This window comes from Halichondria panicea, chromosome 2 (genome assembly GCF_963675165.1).
Source record: "Halichondria panicea chromosome 2, odHalPani1.1, whole genome shotgun sequence".
Lineage (NCBI taxonomy): Eukaryota > Metazoa > Porifera > Demospongiae > Suberitida > Halichondriidae > Halichondria > Halichondria panicea.
The window spans coordinates 7,381,396-7,402,446 of NC_087378.1; the positions used below are offsets into that span (position 1 = coordinate 7,381,396).

The following is a 21,051-nucleotide window of genomic DNA, read 5'->3' on the forward strand; positions in this document are numbered from 1 at the left end:
AATAAATTGTTGTTAGGGTAAAGCCCTCGTTAATTAGTTAGTGGCTTCACAATTAACCTACATATAAGAAAGGGCCTTTCCCAATGAATGTGAGTTGGATGTGTGAAACAAACAAGTCCTGAATATCACCAGAACTGGGATGAGTGCATGTATGTGATTGCATTGCAAATGCGAAGAGACGTTTTGTAAATGCATGATCTTGGGTCTGGTGCATTAAGGTTGCATATCATGGGGGGTAATTTTATTAACTTATTCAGAGCCCAGAATGTGTTAAAAATAAATATTGGCAAGATATAATTAGCTAAAATTCTACAGCAACAGTTATACATGCTACTACAGAGCTAGCTATAGATCCATGTGGTTTAAATACATGACTTTTGTGCCACATAATTGTATATACAAGCAGCAGAACTCACTGTTGGTATAATGATATGTCCTCCTAGGAGCCAGGTACCCGATAGTGCAGTGGAGGTTAGCTGTTCTGTTCTAGCACACACTGCATGCATGTACATACATAAAATGTGACTAATCTTATATATAGATCCAACTTAATTAAGCAGGGAATTATAAGTCATAATTTCCAGGAAATTACCTGAGGATACTAGATCTATTACATGCAACTGATGTAATGTTTCTAGTCTAGTTAGCCGATAAAAAATGGGTTCTAAATCAGTTAAATCATGTGCGTATCAATGCAGCCATGAACTGTTTACAACCCATTCAGTAGATTCTTGTGTCCAATCGCTAAGCCTCAATAGGTCAATGGGCATGGTCTAAAGAGTGCAACTGCAGCAAAGGACGTCGATTCCACAACGCGATGTGTTGCTTGATTAGCTCTTTGACGGCTGAAAAATCTGGCATATATAGTCTCACTCTTTTTGCTGTTCTTGCATTGAATTGTTGCTAAGGGGAAGTCCTTTTATATAGTGCTGCCATCACGTAGTATATACCACACCTATATACGTAAACTCGGAGGATATGGACCCAATTATCCTTACATACCCCTCGACTACGCCTTGGAGTAACCATGGTAGTGGAGGATATAATTATGGGTGCCGCATATCCTCCTCGTAGGTGCGGTATATCCTATACTCATAGGTATACCAGCTCTTGTGTGTTGGGACATGATAACTCATGCCCATGCACGTATACTATAACTATAGCAGCGAGAGCTAAGCCTGGTCTAGAGTTACACCCCCATTGCTCACTGTGGTCAGACATCAAGGAATGAAGTACTGTTGTATACAGGATGCATCAATATGGCTGGATGATAATATTGATAATACCCAGGATGTGGTGTGTTTTTCCTAAAGCACCCACCACCGTATAGACCCCTTGCAGTGATGCAATTATAAATTATGTCATGAATGTCATAAGAATATTGGACATCTTGGTGTAGCAGACTTTTACATAGCCTCGTTCTTTTACAGATAATCATATGAAATGACCTAGTAAAAAATAGCATGAAAAGATACCAAGACCAAGGTGGCGAGAAGATGTACGTACCTGGACCAGCTAGATATCAATATTGGGCTAGACCCTATCAAGCCTTTTTCCTTTGTCTCCTTGACTGGAGATGACGCTTGAGAGTTAGAAAAAGGTCTTGTCTTTATCCCTACCACTAGGAATTCCATACAGTATAGCTGCAGTGGCGTAGCCAGGATTTTGGGAAGGGCAGAATAGATTAACAGATCACAGTGATTCAAGCTAAGTTCGAGTTGATAGAGCACAAAAGGGGGGGGAGCTCTAGCCCCGCCAGCCCCTCTGCCTACGCTACTGAGCTGGTTTCTCTTTTAATTCCAACACCATGTTAGTGTTAGTCAATTAAACCCCAACTCTATACTTCTATACTGTACAACCTGCTCTGTGTCTGTTAATTAGATTAGAGCCATATGGAAGCAAGGTGCATGTTGGGGACAGCCACAGTGTGATCAATGCAAAATCACCATGCTTACTATGTATTAAAACTGCACAATCTGTTTGCAAGTGTGCACCAAGATGGTGGCTATCAAAACGTGACGTCAGAACTACGCCTACTACAAGGGGTCTATAGAAACTGTATCCTCGGTGGTTTCCTGGGGGTTAGCGTGGAGAATTACGGTTGGAATCCTGCAATCTGATTGGTCCAGTAGGTAATGAACCTTGAAATTATTATGCATAACTCATTACATTCCAATTCTATGTCTGTATGCAAACAACAATTAAGACAGGGATTTGTGCATAAAATGATGTTCAAGGAGCAGCAGCTATCCCAGAGTCATTTTCTCGAAGGATGGTATTTTATTAATACTAACTTATGGATCAGCGATCAGCGATCCCAGTGGGATGCCGGCTTAATAGCTTGAAATTAACCACCAAGCCTAGTGGTTTTCAATGTATACATAGGCTGCTATGGAGAGCAGTCTAGGTGGGTTAACTCAGCTACTATAGTTGATAAGATCTACATAGGAACTATATATACATGGCATATTATGAGAAACTGAGTGCCTCAGAGGAGGTATACTATGGGAATCAGTATTCCTAGTGCGCATGCGCAAGCCTTGCCATCTACAATACAAAGGATACTAAGACACTACATATACATGTAGTTGATAAGATCTACATGGGAACTAAAAGTCTATTTGCGTTGAGTTCGACCCCGGAAGTATGTGGTCAATTATGGCTTCATTTATGCTTTATGTGGTGGACAAGTATGCCTGAGACTTCTACATGGAAAATGCTAACTTTTAGCTAGTTGGAGCTTACCAGCTCTACATCATATAGATATATAGAAGTGCTTTTTAGCAAGGAATCCAATGCATGGTATATAATTATGACAAAGTTATGAACAACTTTATGAAAGTAAATCTCAGACTTCATGCAGTGCATGTGTACCGGTACGAAGTTACAGAACAGTATAGGCTGCGTATGTGATGTAGAATTCCTTAGACTGTTAGTCAGTAGATCTACATGAGACTAGAGCACTGCACTGCTGTAATAATTATTATAAACACCACTTATAGTCAAGTGGATCTGTTCGGAACTGAAGGGAAAAATGGGAAAAGCAAGCTAAATTTTAGTCTTTACTATGCTAGGTAGGCTTTCGTCTTCGGTGTCATGTATTGTACTGATTACGGCTGGAAAACACACACATGCAGTTAGCTTTACAGTGAAACACTTGCATTCATGCGTAACATGATCGTTTACATCATAAAAAAATAACAATTTGGCAAATTAAATTAATAGGTAGGATAAGTATAGGACAACCATTCGACCTTTACCACTATGTCATAGTAAAAGTATCAATTTAATTGTTTGTTGTAGTAATTTCTTCCCCGAGGCCGTATGCACTGTTCTCAGTTGTTAGAGGGTCTACTGACGAAAGGTCGCCATAGTGATGAGTGGGCGTCAGCGTGGGCACGTTGTCTGCCAGAAAGAAAACCGTAAATAGTAATGAAGTTTATTGATATAGCATCCAAACATAATTTTAGATGAAATCAAACCATATACAGTATGCACGTACATACATAGGGGCAGATCCAGGGTCAGTTCGCTGGGTTCATAAACCACCCTAGTTTATACCCTACTAGATCTATATTGAACTTACTGATTCGAGCAAGCTAGCTAGCTATATACTGTCAGTACAAAGTTCTCTCTGCACGAAAAGAGGGTGGGGCTGGCTACTGCTGAGTCAGCTAGTCTAGGTCAGGCACATTTTCACCATGGGTACCTAAAACTCCATTTCACACTGATTATCGATTATTGATCATAGTTAGCAGTATTACTAAACAGAAAGGTACAGTCTTTTAGCCAATAAATTATAGCATATATACAGGAAGACCGACGCACATCGTTAAATTGTGTCTACACTTACTGAGATTGTCGCCGAGGCCATACGCACTGTTCTCAGTTGTTAGAGGGTCTACTGACAGAAGGTCGCCATAGTGATGAGGGGATTCAGTGGGCGTCAGTGTGGGCACATTGTCTGCCAGAAAGAAAACCATAATAATGTAGCATTCAAACATAATTTTAGCATACAGCATGCACGTACACAGGGGTGGATCCAGGGTCAGTTCGTTGGGTTCTACGAATCACCCTTCCAGTTAGTTCATACACAATACTAGATCTTACTGATACGAGCAAGCTAGCTATAGCTATACTGTCATGACAACACAGTACATCTTTCTGCACGAAAGAGGGTGGGGCTGGCTACTGCTGAGTCAGCTAGTCTAGGTCATCACATATTCACCATAGGCGGCTAAAACTCCTACTACAATTTATGATGAGTCTTTATGGGATTAGATATTAATAGTTAGCAGTATACTAAACAGAAAAGTACAGTCCTTTAGCCAATGACATATACAGGAAGACCTACGCACATTAAATTGTGTCTACACTTACTGAGTTGCTCCTCTTCTAGATTGTTCCCGAGGCCATAGGCACTGTTCTCAGTTGTTAGAGGGTCACCTGACGGAATATCGTCATAGCCATGAGGGACTTCAGTGGGCGGGGGTACGTAGTCATATTCTATAGTAGAGGTAACGAAACATTGTTGACATAGCCAATCCAAACACTACACGATGAACTCAAAGTAAATAGCGTACAATACTATAAATGTGCAGTCAGAGTCTGGCTGCACCAAGACTCCAGGAATTATATAGTGCACTCCATCACAATCTTATAGGCTAACAGCTAGAAGGGTAACAGTGAATCTACAGAAAACTGACTTACTGTACTCCTCCTCCTCTTGACTGGTGTCCACCAGCACCATACCGAGCTCAGTATAGCCAGCGATGGCTATCAGTAGCCTCTCCACAATGGAGGACAGTTGTAAGAAGGTTGGCCTCTCCTCTGGGTCCTCCCTCCAACACTTACGCATCACCACAGAACTGGGTGAGGGATATACGGTCAGTTGGAAGTGAAAACCCAAAATCCAACGTAACTCTCCTAAGAGCTTGTACAATTACGAGGGCCTTGCAATGCACAGACTCTCTGCATGAGGTAACTGTTTTGCTGGGGACATAATTATATACATGTAGTAGAATGGTACTGAATCACATGACAACCCTCCCCCTTCAATCAGCCGACTCCAAGAGGCCGGGGTGGGGAGAGCTTGCAAACATGCAGTACTCAACCAGAGGAGGTCCGACATGATCACGTGATCCAGTTTTTAATTATATTCTTGTTATATTTACATTCATTTTCCCGTGTGCATAATTATGTTTGCTTATCAGAATGAAATCATGCTGTAAAACTTCTAAAACTTTACTTGTCTACAATATTATATCTGTAGTGCAAAACAACTCATGTTTCTTCCTTCTGTATTGCATAAACTAACTACAGTAGTACCAAGGGCGTATGAAGAGAAGAGGGCATGTAACTCACAATGTAAACTGTGTATGCGTCAAAAAACTGATGAGTCATGATCAGCAGGATATGCTATATTTAGCCAACCGCCCACTAGAGGAGGTTAGTCAAGATTAATTAAGATTCACGTGAGCTTATGTTTTCTATGTAAAAACTCTAAACCCATCCAAGCTGCTGAGTCGGCACTTTTTATCTACTTTCTTCCATTAGCTCGTTTATCTCTCTTGTATAACATCTCCTGTTAGTTTATGAGTCGTAGTAGTTTAACACTATGATTGCTATACCTGCTACATCAAGACAGGAGTCAAAGAAACCAAGGATTTGAGGCAACAACTCAAAGTTTGTGGTTTCTGGCTTGTTGCTTCTAGTACGACTATGCTACTCACTTTCTAGTGTCACTGAGCATTGTTAGCATCATTTACTACTAGTATAGAGAGCTACAATCATCTGCAGTATGTTTGCTTAGCTAGCTTAGCTACAATATATAGCTACTTTCTCTGTAAGTTTCCGTATATCTTCACCGTGCACGCACAAAAACGGTGCGCATGCAATGCATTCTTTACTATTTTTAGATATAAGACCCCGCCCATTTGTTTTCTAATAGATAGTAGTTGCATGCCCTCTTCTCTTCATACGCCCTTGGTAGTACTAGATCTATACTAAACTAAAGGGCGGCTTAGATTCAAAACTAAGTACTCTTTATGGAATGTTCATTTCCTGTCGTACCTCTTCTGGTACTCAACCATGCAGGCACTGTCACAATACATACAAACTCGGTGCACTCACATCTCGGTGGCACATGCTGCGTTGAGAGGTCTGTCTAGTCTCCGCCCCTCCTCCAGCAGCTGAATGAGAGACAGCGGGTCCACGGCAGGGTAGGGGGTCCGTCCTCCATTGAAGATCTCCCACACAGTCACACCACACGACCACTGGGCACAACAAATAAGTATACATGTCATGATATTGAGAGCAACAATATTATTGTTAGTACATTTGGGTGAAAGCAAACAATGCTTATATAAATGAAGCATTATAAGCCTGTGATCTTAGGCTGTATGGGCGAGTAAATTGTCTCCCCGAACAAATTACTCCGGAGCATAGTGTACTCAACCAGGGTAAAGTGTCTCCTCTCTTTTCTAAACGGGTATGCATACAACAAAACCTGCATGCTGCAAAATTAACTGCACAGAAACTAAACAACAGCAATAGTTTGAAGAGAGCTAGGACAGAGCAATGTGTCCGGGGGACACTTTTGCTCCGGAGTAATGTGTCCATGCAGGCCGGGGTAACACCTTGCACCAAGTGGGCCGGAAGAATTGGTCCTAGGGGAACAATTTTACTCTGTCCAGGGGGGAAATCTACTACGGGGGGACACTTTACTATGTGACAGTTACAGGTCTACCATACACACTGACTCACCACATCAGTCTTCTCCGTGAAGACGGCATCGTTAAGACTTTCCAAGGCCATCCATTTGTAGGGCATCTTCACATTGACTCGATAGTTCTGTCTGAAGTAGCCGGTAGCATAGACGTCCTCAGCCAGACCAAAGTCCCCCACCCTGATGCACCCTCCCGAGTCCAGCCTATATATAGGAATGTACAAGATGAAACCACACTGAAACATACAGTCATGTTGAATACATATATAACGAGTGTATTATTGACATTGGACACAATCCAATGAAAGTTCTCAAAACTGTATAATTATAGTATAGTGATGTATAAAACAAACTATGGATGAGTATACAGTCAATCTTTAACTCACATGCAGTTTCTGGCTGCAAGGTCTCGATGGACAAACTTCTGCTCGGCCAAGTAGGCCATTCCCAGTGCTATCTGATGGCATATCTTTAGAAGCAGTTTTCTCACTGCCAGAATCTGTAGAGAAAGGCATAAAATCATTTGGTGGTGCCGTGATCATTAATCTCTGTAAAATTCAGCAACACACAACTCTTTGTTTGAGACTACTCATTAACTATCCACGAAGAAATTATCTTTACACTTTAAACTCACAGCTATATAGTCGCTAGAGAGATACGTATTTCCATACCCTTAACACACACACCTGATCAATCTCGCAGTCATCATCCAGCTCAAGGTTATTCCTCTCTCTCTTGAGGTAGTCGAAGAGGCTCCCGTTGGCCATATATGGCATCACTATGGCAATGCCGGGGCCAGCATCGAGACACACCCCAATCAGGGACATGACATGGGGATGGTCAAAGTCCTGCATCTTGTTCACCTCACACACCATGCTCTGAACATCTGACATTGAGAACAGACCTACACAGGGTAGACAATGATTAACTGAGTGACTCATCACGAATACAATTATTAGTAGTTGGCCAGAAATTGTGTAGGGTTCTGATAACAATTCTCAATAATATTATAGTTATAACCTCTCGAAAAATGCTGGGGCTGACAACATGCATACTAGGTGTATCAAGTTATAATTACATATATATGATGTCACCTTTTAATGTCTTCACGGCCACTCCCTGTATAGGTACATGGTTCCAGTCTGTCAGGACTCCCTTGTACACAATGCCAAATTCACCTGTATAGTGATATCGCATAAATTAAGTAAAATACACATTTTGTTTACCTTGTCCTATTGCAGTACTAGAGAGCTTCAATTTTGAGGCTGGTATTTTGAATGAGTCTGGGATGGACTCAGCAATTTCATTGAGTTCTGATTCTGTAGGTCAATGAAGATTGCTGCATGTAACAGAGACTATAAATATGTAGCTAAGAACGTACTAACGAGTGCAGTGTTGCCATCCAATACCTCTTGAGTTATCCTGTGAGTCATATGTACAACGGTATAAAAATGATAGATACATAGCAATACTTACCCAGTAGCCACAAGCTCCATGTTTTGTTGGTGCGTAGCAATTGACACTGACTTCCTTCGAGACTTTATATAGAAGCAGATGACAACTAATATCAGTACACACACGATCAGTACACCAATGATGATGATGACACTAAAAGGGATGATGATATTCAGAGGAAGTCCAGTAGTCACAGGAACTCCAGCAGTCACAGGAGCTGCAGTAGTCACAGGAACTTCAGTAGTCATAGGAAGTTCACGGTACATTAATCGCTGATCCAGTACTTCAGCGATGTTTCTCCCAACGGTCACCTGAAGGGACAGTGCCATGTGACACAAAGTTACAGTTTATTAGTCACTCACATTTATGATAGCTGGGTTTTCCCCTCCTGGTGGCTCTGAGGGAGCAGTACAGAAGATCCCTGTCAAGCTACTAGGTGTCTTGACACACTCCTCCCCTCCCACTGTCACACGTATCTCACTGGTATCCACTGAGTCGAGATTATCACCCTGGATACACGCACGATAACAATAGGGTCAGTATACTGGACAAGACATACCACAATATGTATGATGGCCGCCATGCCAGTGATGACATCTTGAGAAGAATTCAGACTGAAGTTGGATGGATCTGATTGGACGGTGATGAGGAAGAGTGCGGGTGGGACATCATCAAACATTAGAGCATAGTTCAATGCAGTCGGTGAGGTCTCCGACAGGTCAGGAGTGTAGCATGTAAGGGTGGTAATGTTCACAGTAACACTGCAGATGGTACCCTCTCCCAAAGTGCAGTTGCTCCTCTGTAGGGGAGAGTATAAGTACATCGTATACAGTATAGACTCTCGTTAATCCAGTCATGCTTGGGACAGTGCAGTTTGGCCGGAATAGCGAGGTGGCTGTATTTCAGGCGCGGCTTAAAAATGACCTTACCTCAAATCTAAAGACTAATTTTGCGGTTCTTGTCTCAAAGATAATGAAGGATAATGAATCATTCTGCTCTCTATTTAAGTGTTAGATACCAAACCACACCCAAAACGTCATATCCGGCCGTAACAAACGTACATTGAAAACCTAGTTTGGGGCAGCCAGTACTGGCCAGTATACGGAATAGCGAGTGGCCGCATTTAAGGGTGAGTTTTGTGCAGTAAATTAACATCTAGCTAGCAATCCGTGCCAAACCAAATGGCCGGTATATTGAGGTGGCTGTATTTCAAGAGTCTACTGTATCACTTTGTCATGGTAAAAGCATGTACAGTCTCTTCCGTGTTATGTATAGGATATACCACACCTAAGTAGGTGTGGCATATCTGACTTATACCACGTGACCGCAGCACTATAAAAGGACCTCCCCCTAGCAACAATTCAATCACGATGCAGACTGCAAAAAAGAACAAGACTATGCCGGATTTTGCAGCTGTCAAAGAGCTAGTTGAGCAACATGTTTACTCCTACAGATGCTCAAGAGCTTCCTTGGTCCAAGCGTTGACCATTCGACGACCCTTACTGGAGTTGCAAGCTCTTCTTGAATAAAATGTATCTAAACCGCACCCATGGACCCATGGAAGCTTAGCCATCTTGTTGGAGAGCACCTTCCGTGTTTCTGCCGTCGCTTTGAGTCTTAGTACCGTCAAGCATGGCTCTTTTCTCTTTGCTTACTTTCTTGAACAAATGAAAAAACAAAAAAACAACTTGAAAAACTGTGCATGCCTGGGGCTGTATGCTAATATTCTATATATCCTACAGCTGTTGACCAATGAGATCAATTTGTGGTGACGTAAGTGTGGTATAAATGGTTTTATTACACGTTGGTCACATAGACTCAAGGCACAAGTTAGTGTGATAAAACACATGATTATAGCATGATAATGCTTTCATACAACCAATCGGTCTCATGCTATATATTTGTGAGGACAATAAAAAAGCCACGAACATTTTAGTAACTGTGTTTATTTAGTTTTACTGCTCTCGGCAAAATTTACAATTGCGAATTCATGATTCATTAATGAATGTTTAGACGCATGACATTAGATCTACTCGCTATATACGGTAGTTGCTGGCTTACCAGAGTAACCCCCATTGGTTGGTAGACCTCCAACACAGGCTGTTGTACCACATTAAAGAATAGTCCAGTAAAGGTCAGCGCGATGCCTCCGCTGGAAATCGTGTTGCTAGGAGACACACTAATCACATTGGGGTTGTTAAGATAACTGAAGACTAGCCCAGGATTTCTGATTCTGGCAGCATCAATGGACACCACCACCATTGCATCAGAGGCGAAGCTTGATGCTGTGGTAGTGCAACGAATCTCATGAGACTGGATAGATCTGCAGGGAAAGATTTGAGAGCCAGCTACAGTGTTTAATATGGTCACTTACAATATATTACAGACAGAGCTTGATCCACTGATGTCTAAAGAAACGCTAGTGTCCTGCTGATTACCCACGTCCAGTCTAGTCCCACTCACAGCCACTGTGGTCCCCCCGGCCATGGGTCCAAAGGTCGGAGTCACACTGTTCACAGTAGGATCCACAGCAGTGAAGGAACCTGCGTTTACGATGGCATCTCTAGAGCCAATGGTGAGAGAAACGTTTTTGGGGCCTTCAGTTGTTAAGTTGGTGGTCTCACAGACAAATTGGCGCCCTGGCATGTAGCCAGTATTTACGGGAGTGCAGGTCACACCTCCTAATATAAGAGTGGAGTTCTGAATGTCGGCAAAGGTCACTCCGAGGTCAGTGCCGTTCACAGTGATTTCTGTACCACCCTCAACTGGTCCTGTAGGGGGAGGTGTAAGTCAGGATAATGCCAATTCATACAATAACACTCAAGGTTAACAGCGAAACCTCCCTTCTCTAAAGAAGCAACCACCTGCTATAAAACTGTCAAGAACTCGGGTCTAGATTGAAACAACCTCTCAGGAACTACTCTGCGTATAACGATCCGCTTTTTTTTTATCAGCTTTATAAAGCAATTAAAAGTATTTCCAAGGCCAAATACACACTCTCACAAGAATGCAAACGTCACAAATACTGATGTGCCACTGACCACGCGCTAACTAATTTACTGCACAAAATATTATAGACCCTCGAGCTGGTATAAGTACATCACTGGCGGTCTGTTCTCGAGGCTAAAGTAATAACAATAATTCATAGCACATCTCAACTAAGAACACCTCTGTATAACTTTCCCCAATGGTGTCTGTTGAAATATTGAGGTTCTACTGTATTATTGTCTACATCCTACAGGAAGCATGCTTCAAATATTTCAGGGATAAACACTAGCTTCCTCTACACTACAAAGACAGCTAGCTAGTACATTCAATGTGCTTGTACGTATATACTTAGTCTATAGTCTACATGTATATACTGTGATCGTCAATGACAGTGACGATGGGAGGTAAACATGATTATATATGTGACAGGGCCTAGGAAAACAACCCTTATGGAGCAAACTAATTAATTGTATTTTATTGCTTAAATAAAGCAGTGCTTAAGCTTCAAATTGATTACAATATCACTCACTTTGCACCTTCCTACCCCAAAATATTTTCGGGTGAAAGGGGGACAGTATTGACCTACCGTTTTGAGAAACTAATGTTCCAAGTTCTATCCGCATGCAAGAACAGCATGAAAAAATTCAATGGCTGCCTTGTAACGGCTATACAAAAAATTTTCGGATAAAAAAAATTTTTTTTAAGTTAGAGGAGATGTTGAAGTTACTTCTTATGAAAGAAAACCAAAATCTCTAATATTTTACTTTGTAGTGTACTGAACATTATTAGTTTGCTCCATAAGGGTTGTTTTCCTAGGCCCTGTCACATATACTCACTGCATTCTTACCGTACATTGGAGTGAACGAGTTGATGACAGGGGCAGGACACTTGTCCCCCTCAATAAAGAAACTATCAGTGGAGCACTCTTGTATCACCTCACAACTACCTCCACACCACCCACATACGAACTCTGACCCTATTCTGGCCGCAATACATTCTGAACATCCACTGGCCAAATTACGGCAATCATACAACGTCACTGCATGTATGTGTGCGTGGGGGGGATGAGATAGATTGTAAAGCCTAACGTGTACAGCTGTATGTAAACTATCGTTGACAAGATGATGGTACCTGCAGTTGTATTGCTGAGTGTGTTGTTGACACCATTCTCCGACCGAATCACTGTGACAACCACAGGGGAACTACCGACCCCAGCAGAAAGTGTGAGCTATACGTAGAAAAATCAGTACATATACAAGCATGCATACGAGTATTATTAGAACTTAGACTACACCCACTCCATTAGTCTTGTGCAGTATACACGTAGTTGGTATCTTTATGCATAATTGTCCTCACTCACATTCCTGCTGCCCACTATACACACGATGGAGGTCTCGCTCTCATACTGAGCTGACAGACTAACTTCATTCACAACACACGAGTACTCAAAGCCATCTGTCTAATGGAGAGGGAAGCCATGGAACAATTAAGTACAGAGGTCATGTGACTTACGGGGGGAATGAGGTTCCTGGTAGTCAATCGAATGATCTGGGGCAACCTTACTGGAATGACTGTAATAAAGAGGTGGCCAACTAAAAAACACGTTATTATAACCTGCTGATCGACAAGTTTCACTGTACTTTTGGACTCTGGCTCAAACGGGCTGTCTATAATTCAAAACTCTCAAACAGGACTCAAGTTGACCAATTCCTGTTCATATAGAATACCCAGATATCTACCCGACTCTAATTTGGTTCTTAAGATTAAAAGGTGCTGTGAACAAACGGCTGTCTGTAAATAATTATAACAAGTGCCTCAAAATTAAGCTTAATTCCCATGTCTAGTTATTGAGAAATGTATCGGGTTTCTCCACTGTTGGGGTTGATGAGGGTCTGAAGGAAGCTTGAAGCTTATCAAGTCAGATCCCCCGGGACCTCCGGCTTTTTGTCAGGATGCGGTGTGCATACGCACGAGTCTGAAGAGACTACAATGGCCATCAAAGTAAGCAAAACTAGCCACGATGCTGCTTTAGTTAGCAATCCACAAATTGAATATCAAGAAAACGTGACTAGAAGAAAAGCTTATTGATCACGAGCAGCTGTAGCAGTCTACACACACAGACACACAAACACACTACCATATACCTGCTTGCTTGCCATGTGCACCAAGGCTAGCATGGCCAGTGATGAACACTGAATATACCTATACTCATTTTTCAGGGCAAAGCTGAATGAACTGCTTAGAAAATGCATGCTCGGAGGCTAATACTCCTTAGAAAATGTTTCTGTAGAAATTTTTCCGCTACTCGAACTCTAACCTTCTGATCTTGAGTCGAGGGCTTTACCCACTGGCTTCCAAGGGGGTTACAGGTGGCCAGTGGGTAAAGCACCACTTAAAGGGAGAGAGATTTATAACTATATATAAGATGCCAAAATACTGACAGTGGTAACCTAGCTTACCCCCGCAAATTGGTACAATTCCGGACCACACTCCATTCTTACAAGTCCTTGTTAGTTCTCCTACTAAAATTCCAACATCACACTCGTACGTGGCAACTGTTTCGTATGGTCGACCATTAATCTCTGGGAAAAACTCAAAGTCGTATGAGATGGAGCCACTGGAGAAAGCAGGTAGGTCAAGACAGGCACCTAAAGGGTGGGCAATCAACGTATCAAATTGAATGCCAAAAGCAACTGCGGAATGCAAGCTTGATTAGCCAGTAATCCGATGTATGCACTTCCATCAAGCTAATAATAACTGTTGCCAAGCAACTACATGCAGTGTATCATCCAGGGATGTCCCTAAGCGACTATAATAGTGACAATCACCATCAGTCCGTGAACCAGTCAAACTATACTTCATAAGTATGACAAGCACCAATACAATTATCTTTAACGTGGAGCTTTCAATTTGCATGCATTTACAATTATATTGGCCTCAATAGCCATTGCACACCCACACACTCACCTTGATCATCAATAATGGTTATGGTGTACCGAGTTCTGGGCAGGTAACAGTTCTCCATTGCAACACACTGCACAATCACCTCCACCACTTCCACTGGCTCTGAAATGGCATCATCCAAAATAGTGACTACGTATGGAACACGAGGTAACGTGTCACCAGCTCTCCATCGCAGGTTGCCAATTTCAGTGGGCCCACCATTATTTTGTGGCTGAGGATCATTATAATCAGAACCTGCATGGAAGTCATTGATTAGCAATTATACAATAAACAATAACAAGACTTTACTGCGTAATGGTATGATCTAAATACCTGCTATGGCTGAGAGGTCTTGAGTGTCAGCAAATGCTCTACTACGCTCTGACTGATCACCACGGGTGATACTAAACATGAGATCGACCGTTCCAACAGTTTCCAGTACAACTTGATCCACTCCTCGAATCCAGGCCACTGCATAAACAAAGAGCAAAATGCATACAAATAATCACAAGAATTTTCTGGAAACTTACGTCCAACTGGCTCCATTTCAAAAGCCAAAGGATAAGCAAATGAAACTTCTCGAGCGTAGCCATATGCAAATCCCCAGAATGCTCCACCTTTAATGTTGTCATAAGAAATATCAACATTTCCTACGCCCAAAAATCTGGTAGCTCCATAAGCACACACCTCATTTGAACCATTCACTTGACAGTTGATGGCTTCGTATTGGTCGGGAATGTATGTTTCTCCATTTACACGAAACCTCTGCCGATCTTGTGGGGAATTATCGAAGATGCGAGTGGGCAAGATGTAGCTTAGAAATCCCTGTAACTGAGTAGCCAAACTTGGGGCTGCACTGAGACTATAACTATTCAAATAGGAGCTGGCTGGTGGTATATAAACGAGGGCTGGATCTCCAATCGGATTAAAAGGAAGTGGTGGATCCTGTATGTTTTGAAGGTTGTCAATCAAGTTTCCGAGTGTGTAAGCAGCCATAGTAACGGGTTGAGAGGACGTAACACAACAATAGGTCTGAGCATTCTGAGGTGTTAGGCACTCAGCGTATTGTCCTGCACCCACTGTGGCCGAGTAAACACCATCTCCAGCGCTAACAAGTCCAACTCGATTATTCCCATCAGCTGAACTTGCTGCACACTCACAATTGATTGTTACTTGTGCTCCAGCAGAAACTGAGCCAATTCTGTACAGTTCACCGCTTTGTCTGACAGCAAAGGGAGCCACAAAAAACAGGTCACCGTATGTTGGATGAGGTGGCAATTGTTCTACAAGATAGTCGCAAGTTCCATCATCAGTAGGAGTTCCACATTGATGCCCAGAAAATACAGCCAATGGCTTGTCAGAAGTGATGATAGAGCCGGTAAGATCGTCAAGATTGCTAATCATCACAGTGTCAAAACGATTGAAAGCCCTCCCATAAGTTGCTTCGACTCGAGCATTTAGGTTGCCAGAATTCGGTAGCACCCAAGCGGGATGGGTTTGGATTTGGGAGGCTTGTACACTGACAGTAGTGTCATCTTGACAAGGAGTAAAGAGAAATCGACTCTCAAATTGCTCTCCACCGAATACACCAGATGAAAAGATAAAGTACTTGTAATTTCTAGCACCTGGAAACTCGACACAGTTAATAGCCATGTACGCATCAGTGGATACCAATTCATCACTAAACACATATATAGTGAGCTCATCGTTTGCATTTTCTGCTGTTACAAACAGTCCTTTTTGTCTGTCAGCTTCATCATTATCTCCATTGCCTTGCACGGCTATGTTTTGTTGGCCATTCCTTCCTGCTGGCAGATTAATGAAAGTGTATTCTCCACGTCGAGCGATTTCCGTGCGGGACCATAGCCCAGATCCAGGAGAGGTCTCAGTGAATCCTAATCCATTCACTCCCGGCCATCGCGTCTCTAGTGTGAAAGTTGAGTTCTCCTGTTCAGTGGTGATAAAAAGACTGATTTGCTGTTGGGTGGTTGCTGCAGTTCGTGCGTGATTCTGCATGAAGGCCAGAGAAAATCTGCTTCCTCTGGTTTTTGGAGCATTAGGATCTGCAAGGGAAATTCACTTTAAATTTTCTAGCAGCTCTAATTATCAATGTGTTGCCCCACCCCTCTACCCCCTGGGAGGGGTTGGGCTAACATGTGGGATTTGACCATACCCCAGGTCAAATTCCCAACTCTTTGTAAATCATAGATAAACAAAAGAGGGATAGGCAACGCCCCACGTAATGCTAGGTAAATGCAGTGTGTGACGTCACACCCTCTGGTTGGAGGTGAGTTGCGCTCAAGAAAGTACACAATGATCCCTATATCTGCTTAGTTTTCTCGTAGGGGGACTAAAAGAGAAATTCAAAGCAATCATGCACACATACATCCAGCACTACTGATAGCTACAGCTGCTATGCTAGTGCAGAGCTTTCTTTTATTCAGCTTGATTTGTGTGAAAAAACACCAAATTGTCAGTTTATGTACCTCTATCTCCAATACGAAATAACATGTAGGTTTCACAGAATTAAAGTGTGTTTATAACTGCATGGAACAAATCATAATAGCTAGCTCATAATGCAGTAAAGTATAGTGGCAGCACCATGAAACGTTTGTCCGAAGTCCAGAAAGTTTGCGTACATCTCCTGCTCTGACTGTACATGGTAATCTAGTTTTAAGTGCTCTAAGACACAGCTTATATGTATTAGAAAGTGGAACACAAGTATCTTTATCTGTCTTGTTTGATCGATGAGATGGCATTTGAAGGACTTGGGAACAGACCTGTTATGGTTTGTAGAGAGTACTGGCACCCCCACTTCCTCATCACTTTGCATAAGTAGCTCTTAAAAGATTAATAGCCTATATGTCTATCTGCATGGTCTCCTCAAGAGCACAGTTGGCTATAATACTACAAACTATTTACTGACATTTTGAGTGCACACACCCATTTTTGCTCATTACACGCCCTTTTTTTAGCAACTAGCCTCATCCAACGGAAATGCTGGGTGTTGCCTAGTCTCATGAATCAGCCTGCCTTGGGAGAGTCAGTCTGACCACTTTAGTTAGAGGTCATTCCAAAATGGAATGTTAATTGTCATTACGTCAGTGTCAAAACCAGAAGAATTCAATTACGTCCAACGCATGCAAAAGGTCAACTGCGAACGCTTAACTAGCAGCTATGAATTTTATTTGACTTGCTCCAAGAACGTTGCTAAAAGAACAAGAAAAAGATTGCACGGCACTAGTGCAGTCAACTCAACCATAGATAGAGCAAAGAGGGATTGGCAACAAAATCGACCTCGAATAACCATCCGTGTTGCCCCGGCGTTACTCGAGGCTGTCTACTTCAACGTAGGAAGACAGCCTCGAGTAAAGCACAGGCTGGGAATGGTTGAGGAGACAACTGATTGTCTTATTGCCAGTATAACAATCCTGATGCTGATTTTAGACTTCATTTCCATGCTTGAGGCTATATGTGATCCAGGACACTACTTAGTTAGACAATCTTATATTATAGGCATAAAAAACCGGTGAAAAGAGGTGAAAAAAGCGCTATGTACCTGTAGCTCTTTCTCAACAATCTAGAAACAATTTTGGGAATTTCCACATAATACACATCACATCATCAAGAAGCATGGAAATGAAGTTTTGGGGGGTCTTAGAAAGCTCTGTGTAAGGCCTCAAACATAAAAAAGTGTTTCGCGGCGTTACGGTGGGGGACAACACGCATCGTTTCAGGATTAAGCCACACCCCCTGCACAAAAGTCTACGTTTTAACTTCCGTTGCCAATCCCTCTCTTCTTTATCTATGACTCAACTTACTATAGCTCCTTGACTGGCTAACAGTAGCCACAGTTAGGCTTACTAGCGCTAGCTATAAATGCGTCCTACTGTAGAGAACGCATACGCTTTTTGTCATTCTTTATTTCCTTTAATTTTATCAATCCTTGATCTGATTGGTCAGGTCGGAATTCCGACCTGGCCAAAAAAGTTCAGACTAAAGTGCTCAGACGGACTATCCCAGGGCGGCTGATGATGAGGCTATAGGCGTTGCCTATCTCTCTCTTTCGTTTATCTATGTTCAAATCCTCCAATTTGGCCCCCCAGTCAACACGGGGGGTTTTGAGCCTCAAGCAGTTGCACACATCCAGTATATGAGGCCAACATTTCAAGAGTCAAAATCCTTGTATGTCCCGAGGTGGGGGGGTGGGGGGTGGGGCAACACATTAATAGGTGCATTAATTACATTATAAGGTAAATAAAATTACTATGTAAAGATACAGCTGATAGAAATGCATGCACATAGACTATACAAGACTATACGTACTGATATCCAGAGTGAGGTCATCACCAGCTCCAAGTGCACTATGAAGGAGGACAGACAATAGGAACATGCCACACAAACTCAGTTGTGACGTAGCCATATAGTCAAAATCTTACAATGAATGGCTATCTGGCTCACTGTAGCTATATCTATATAGACCAAGGCCAAAGAGGCTTACAAAGAGAAGAGGGCATGAGCTAATCATAGAAACTATGATTAAATCTATCTGTGGTTTTATTGCATCCGGTGTGGTTGTTTTAATTAACAGGAAATGAGATTTTACAGGAAGTATATGTCACAATAATGAATAATGATCACCTCCCTCCCTCAGTAGTAGTGAGGTGATTCCCAAACCAGAAACAAGATAACATTGGCCATCTAAAGCTCATGTGTCTGACTACAGCCATACAAAAGTAAATTTGTAGTTTCTTAGGCGCCTTCTGCTTGGAATTTGGTAGTCTCATGAATCAGCCGCCCTGTGAGAGTCCGTCTGAGCACTTTAGTCCGAAGGTCATTGCACAATGAATTTTAATTGTCATTACGTCAGTGTCAAAACCAAAAGAATCCAACGCATGCAAAAGGTCAACCGCGAACACTTGACTAGCAGCTATGAATTTTTGTTTGACTTCCTCCAAGAACGTTGCTAAAAGATAAAGAAAAGGTTGCACAGCACTATAGTGCAGTCAACTCAACTTACTATAGCTCCTTGACTGGCTAACAGTAGCCACAGTTAGGCTGACTAGCGCTAGCTATAAATGCGTCCTACTGTATAGAACGCATACGCTTCTTGTCATTCTATATTTCCTTCAATCCGATTGGTCAGGTCAGAATTCCAATCTGACCTGCTCACTGCTCACTGTTTCGAAGAAGTGACAACCTTTTTTTAGGTAAAATTTAACAGCCTTTGACCCGCTCAGAGCCCTGTGCCACTGGAACCCCCCTTTCAAGAATCTTAGATCCGCCACTCGTTTGTTATGAATATAATTAATTATTAATCTAAATCATGCACTTCCGCTTTTTGAGGAAGTTGGGTGTGTGTTTTCAATGAATATCATTGTCATTAATATTGGACCAATCACTCTGTCCCTGCTGCGCACGCATGGGGTAATTACTAACCATCTCCAGGTTGCCCACAAAAATAAACTTTTTTTAAATTACTTGCAATGCTCGCACTGTTGACCTCCCTAAGGAGACCTAAACTCGCAAGCCACTCCCTTTTCTCTGATTGGACGGGGCGTAAGAAAAGAGAGTGGTGACTCTGGGCTACAGCTTGTGTATCTCAGGAATGCTATTAGGTAGTAATGTCACGTGCAATTTATTTTATTCTGACGCGTCAAAGCAGAGTCAAAGATGGTATCAAGGGGCTATCAAACGCCATTGGTGATGTTACCGTATAGCGGGTAGTTTCTTTAACTTAAACGGTGATTTTCGAGGTAAAAATTTCATTGCATTGCCTGCGTTCTGGTAAACCACGCCTACGTTTTCGTGGACAAACTTTGTGGAGGTCAGTTTGCCCGAGAATGTTTTACCCCACGAAAATTACCCGCTATACGATAGTAGTGGTATGTAATAATTAAAGAAACTACATGTGCTAGCTACGTAGCTGTTTTGCATAATAATAACTAACTTTCTGCACATCCAGCGTAACATTGAGCCCTCTGTACAGCGTCATCCCTCGTCAGTGAGGGGTGGGCCGGGAGAGACGGAGGAACACACTCTGAAGAATATGAAGTAACAATTACACTGATATAGTGCCCCTGGCTGTTATAATACGTATTTTTTATTTGACAAACTAATAGTGAAAGCGGTTGAATAACGGTGCACAAGCTATTGCATAATAATCATTCATAGCTTATAAGTATGCCACGGTTTTTGTTCAAGATCGCAATTGGCTTGTGAACGCTACAAGCTTATGCCGTGCAAGGCATAGGATGCCTTCAGCAACAGCATTCTCCAAGGCCTATTACCACTGCCAGTGGCATAGCCAGGATTTTGGGAAGGGAAGGGCTCAAATCCATTGAGCAGGGCCAGAGCAGGCGCTAAATAGCTTGGAATTTTACCTAAAAAAAAGGTCATCACTTTTCATCAGCAGTAAGCATGCGCAGTAGATGACCATGCCCACATTTCCATCATTCTAGTAACTACGCATGCAGTGCAGTGCAGAATAGATTGACAGATCAAGGTGATTCAAGCTGGTTTGGAGTTGATGAAACACAAAAGGGGGGGCTCTATAGCCCCCGTCAGCCCACCTCTGCCTACGCCACTGACTGCATGGGCTTAATATGCACCATGACCAAAGTTACAATGACACTTACGTATGGACAAACGAACAGTGCTGATTCTAGTTTGTAGATTATAGATATACCACAATACTACTTCTTATACACAGTTCAAATTATAAGTCTGATCACATACTCAGTGGATTCCTTCCAGATCCATTTTCTCCGCTATATTCTCCACTTTCTCGTCTCCACTGTCATCCGTAGTGAACAGCTGATCAGCCATATTGTCATCCATAGTCTCAGTGTGGCATAAGCAGCTTGCAAAAAATTACAGCACCAAGACAAATCCACACAACAGATGCAGTTCCATTTTAGTTCAGCTCCTTGCCTGTT

General features: G+C 42.3%; 1 protein-coding gene across 3 annotated transcripts; it reads right to left on the minus strand.

Moving 5' to 3' along the window:
* Positions 1–3,162: 3,162 nt before the first annotated feature.
* LOC135332039 (uncharacterized) lies at positions 3,163–20,537 on the minus strand. Of its 3 annotated transcripts, none has more exons than XM_064527347.1 (25): positions 20,064–20,537; positions 14,644–16,176; positions 14,447–14,584; positions 14,138–14,368; positions 13,630–13,818; positions 12,683–12,741; positions 12,531–12,629; positions 12,302–12,398; positions 12,018–12,209; positions 10,557–10,953; positions 10,244–10,505; positions 8,742–8,981; positions 8,545–8,691; positions 8,204–8,493; positions 8,109–8,149; positions 7,954–8,046; positions 7,822–7,905; positions 7,414–7,631; positions 7,114–7,226; positions 6,766–6,931; positions 6,133–6,275; positions 4,711–4,868; positions 4,381–4,506; positions 3,854–3,964; positions 3,163–3,405 (listed from the first exon to the last, which is right to left on the minus strand). In XM_064527347.1, exons 2-25 carry the CDS (start codon positions 16,127–16,129, stop codon positions 3,287–3,289), a joined length of 5,199 nt encoding a protein of 1,732 aa, XP_064383417.1. In that variant the 5' UTR covers positions 16,130–16,176; positions 20,064–20,537; the 3' UTR covers positions 3,163–3,286. The 3 variants fall into 3 exon arrangements, with proteins under 3 accessions (XP_064383417.1, XP_064383415.1, XP_064383416.1); XM_064527345.1 differs by lacking the exon at positions 20,064–20,537 and adding an exon at positions 18,440–18,692; XM_064527346.1 differs by lacking the exon at positions 20,064–20,537 and adding an exon at positions 16,894–17,055.
* Between the last annotated feature and the right edge of the window lie 514 nt (positions 20,538–21,051).

Bases quoted from the DNA above. Each gene is read 5' to 3' on its own strand.
- LOC135332039 (XM_064527345.1), bottom strand. From the start codon at position 18,536: ATGGCTACGTCACAACTGAGTTTGTGTGGCATGTTCCTATTGTCTGTC. The intron at 16,177-18,439 runs GTACGTATAGTC...TTTCCCTTGCAG, and splicing joins TGACCTCACTCTGGATATCA to ATCCTAATGCTCCAAAAACC. The intron at 8,494-8,544 runs GTGAGTGACTAA...CTGTCCCTTCAG, and splicing joins AAAACCCAGCTATCATAAAT to GTGACCGTTGGGAGAAACAT.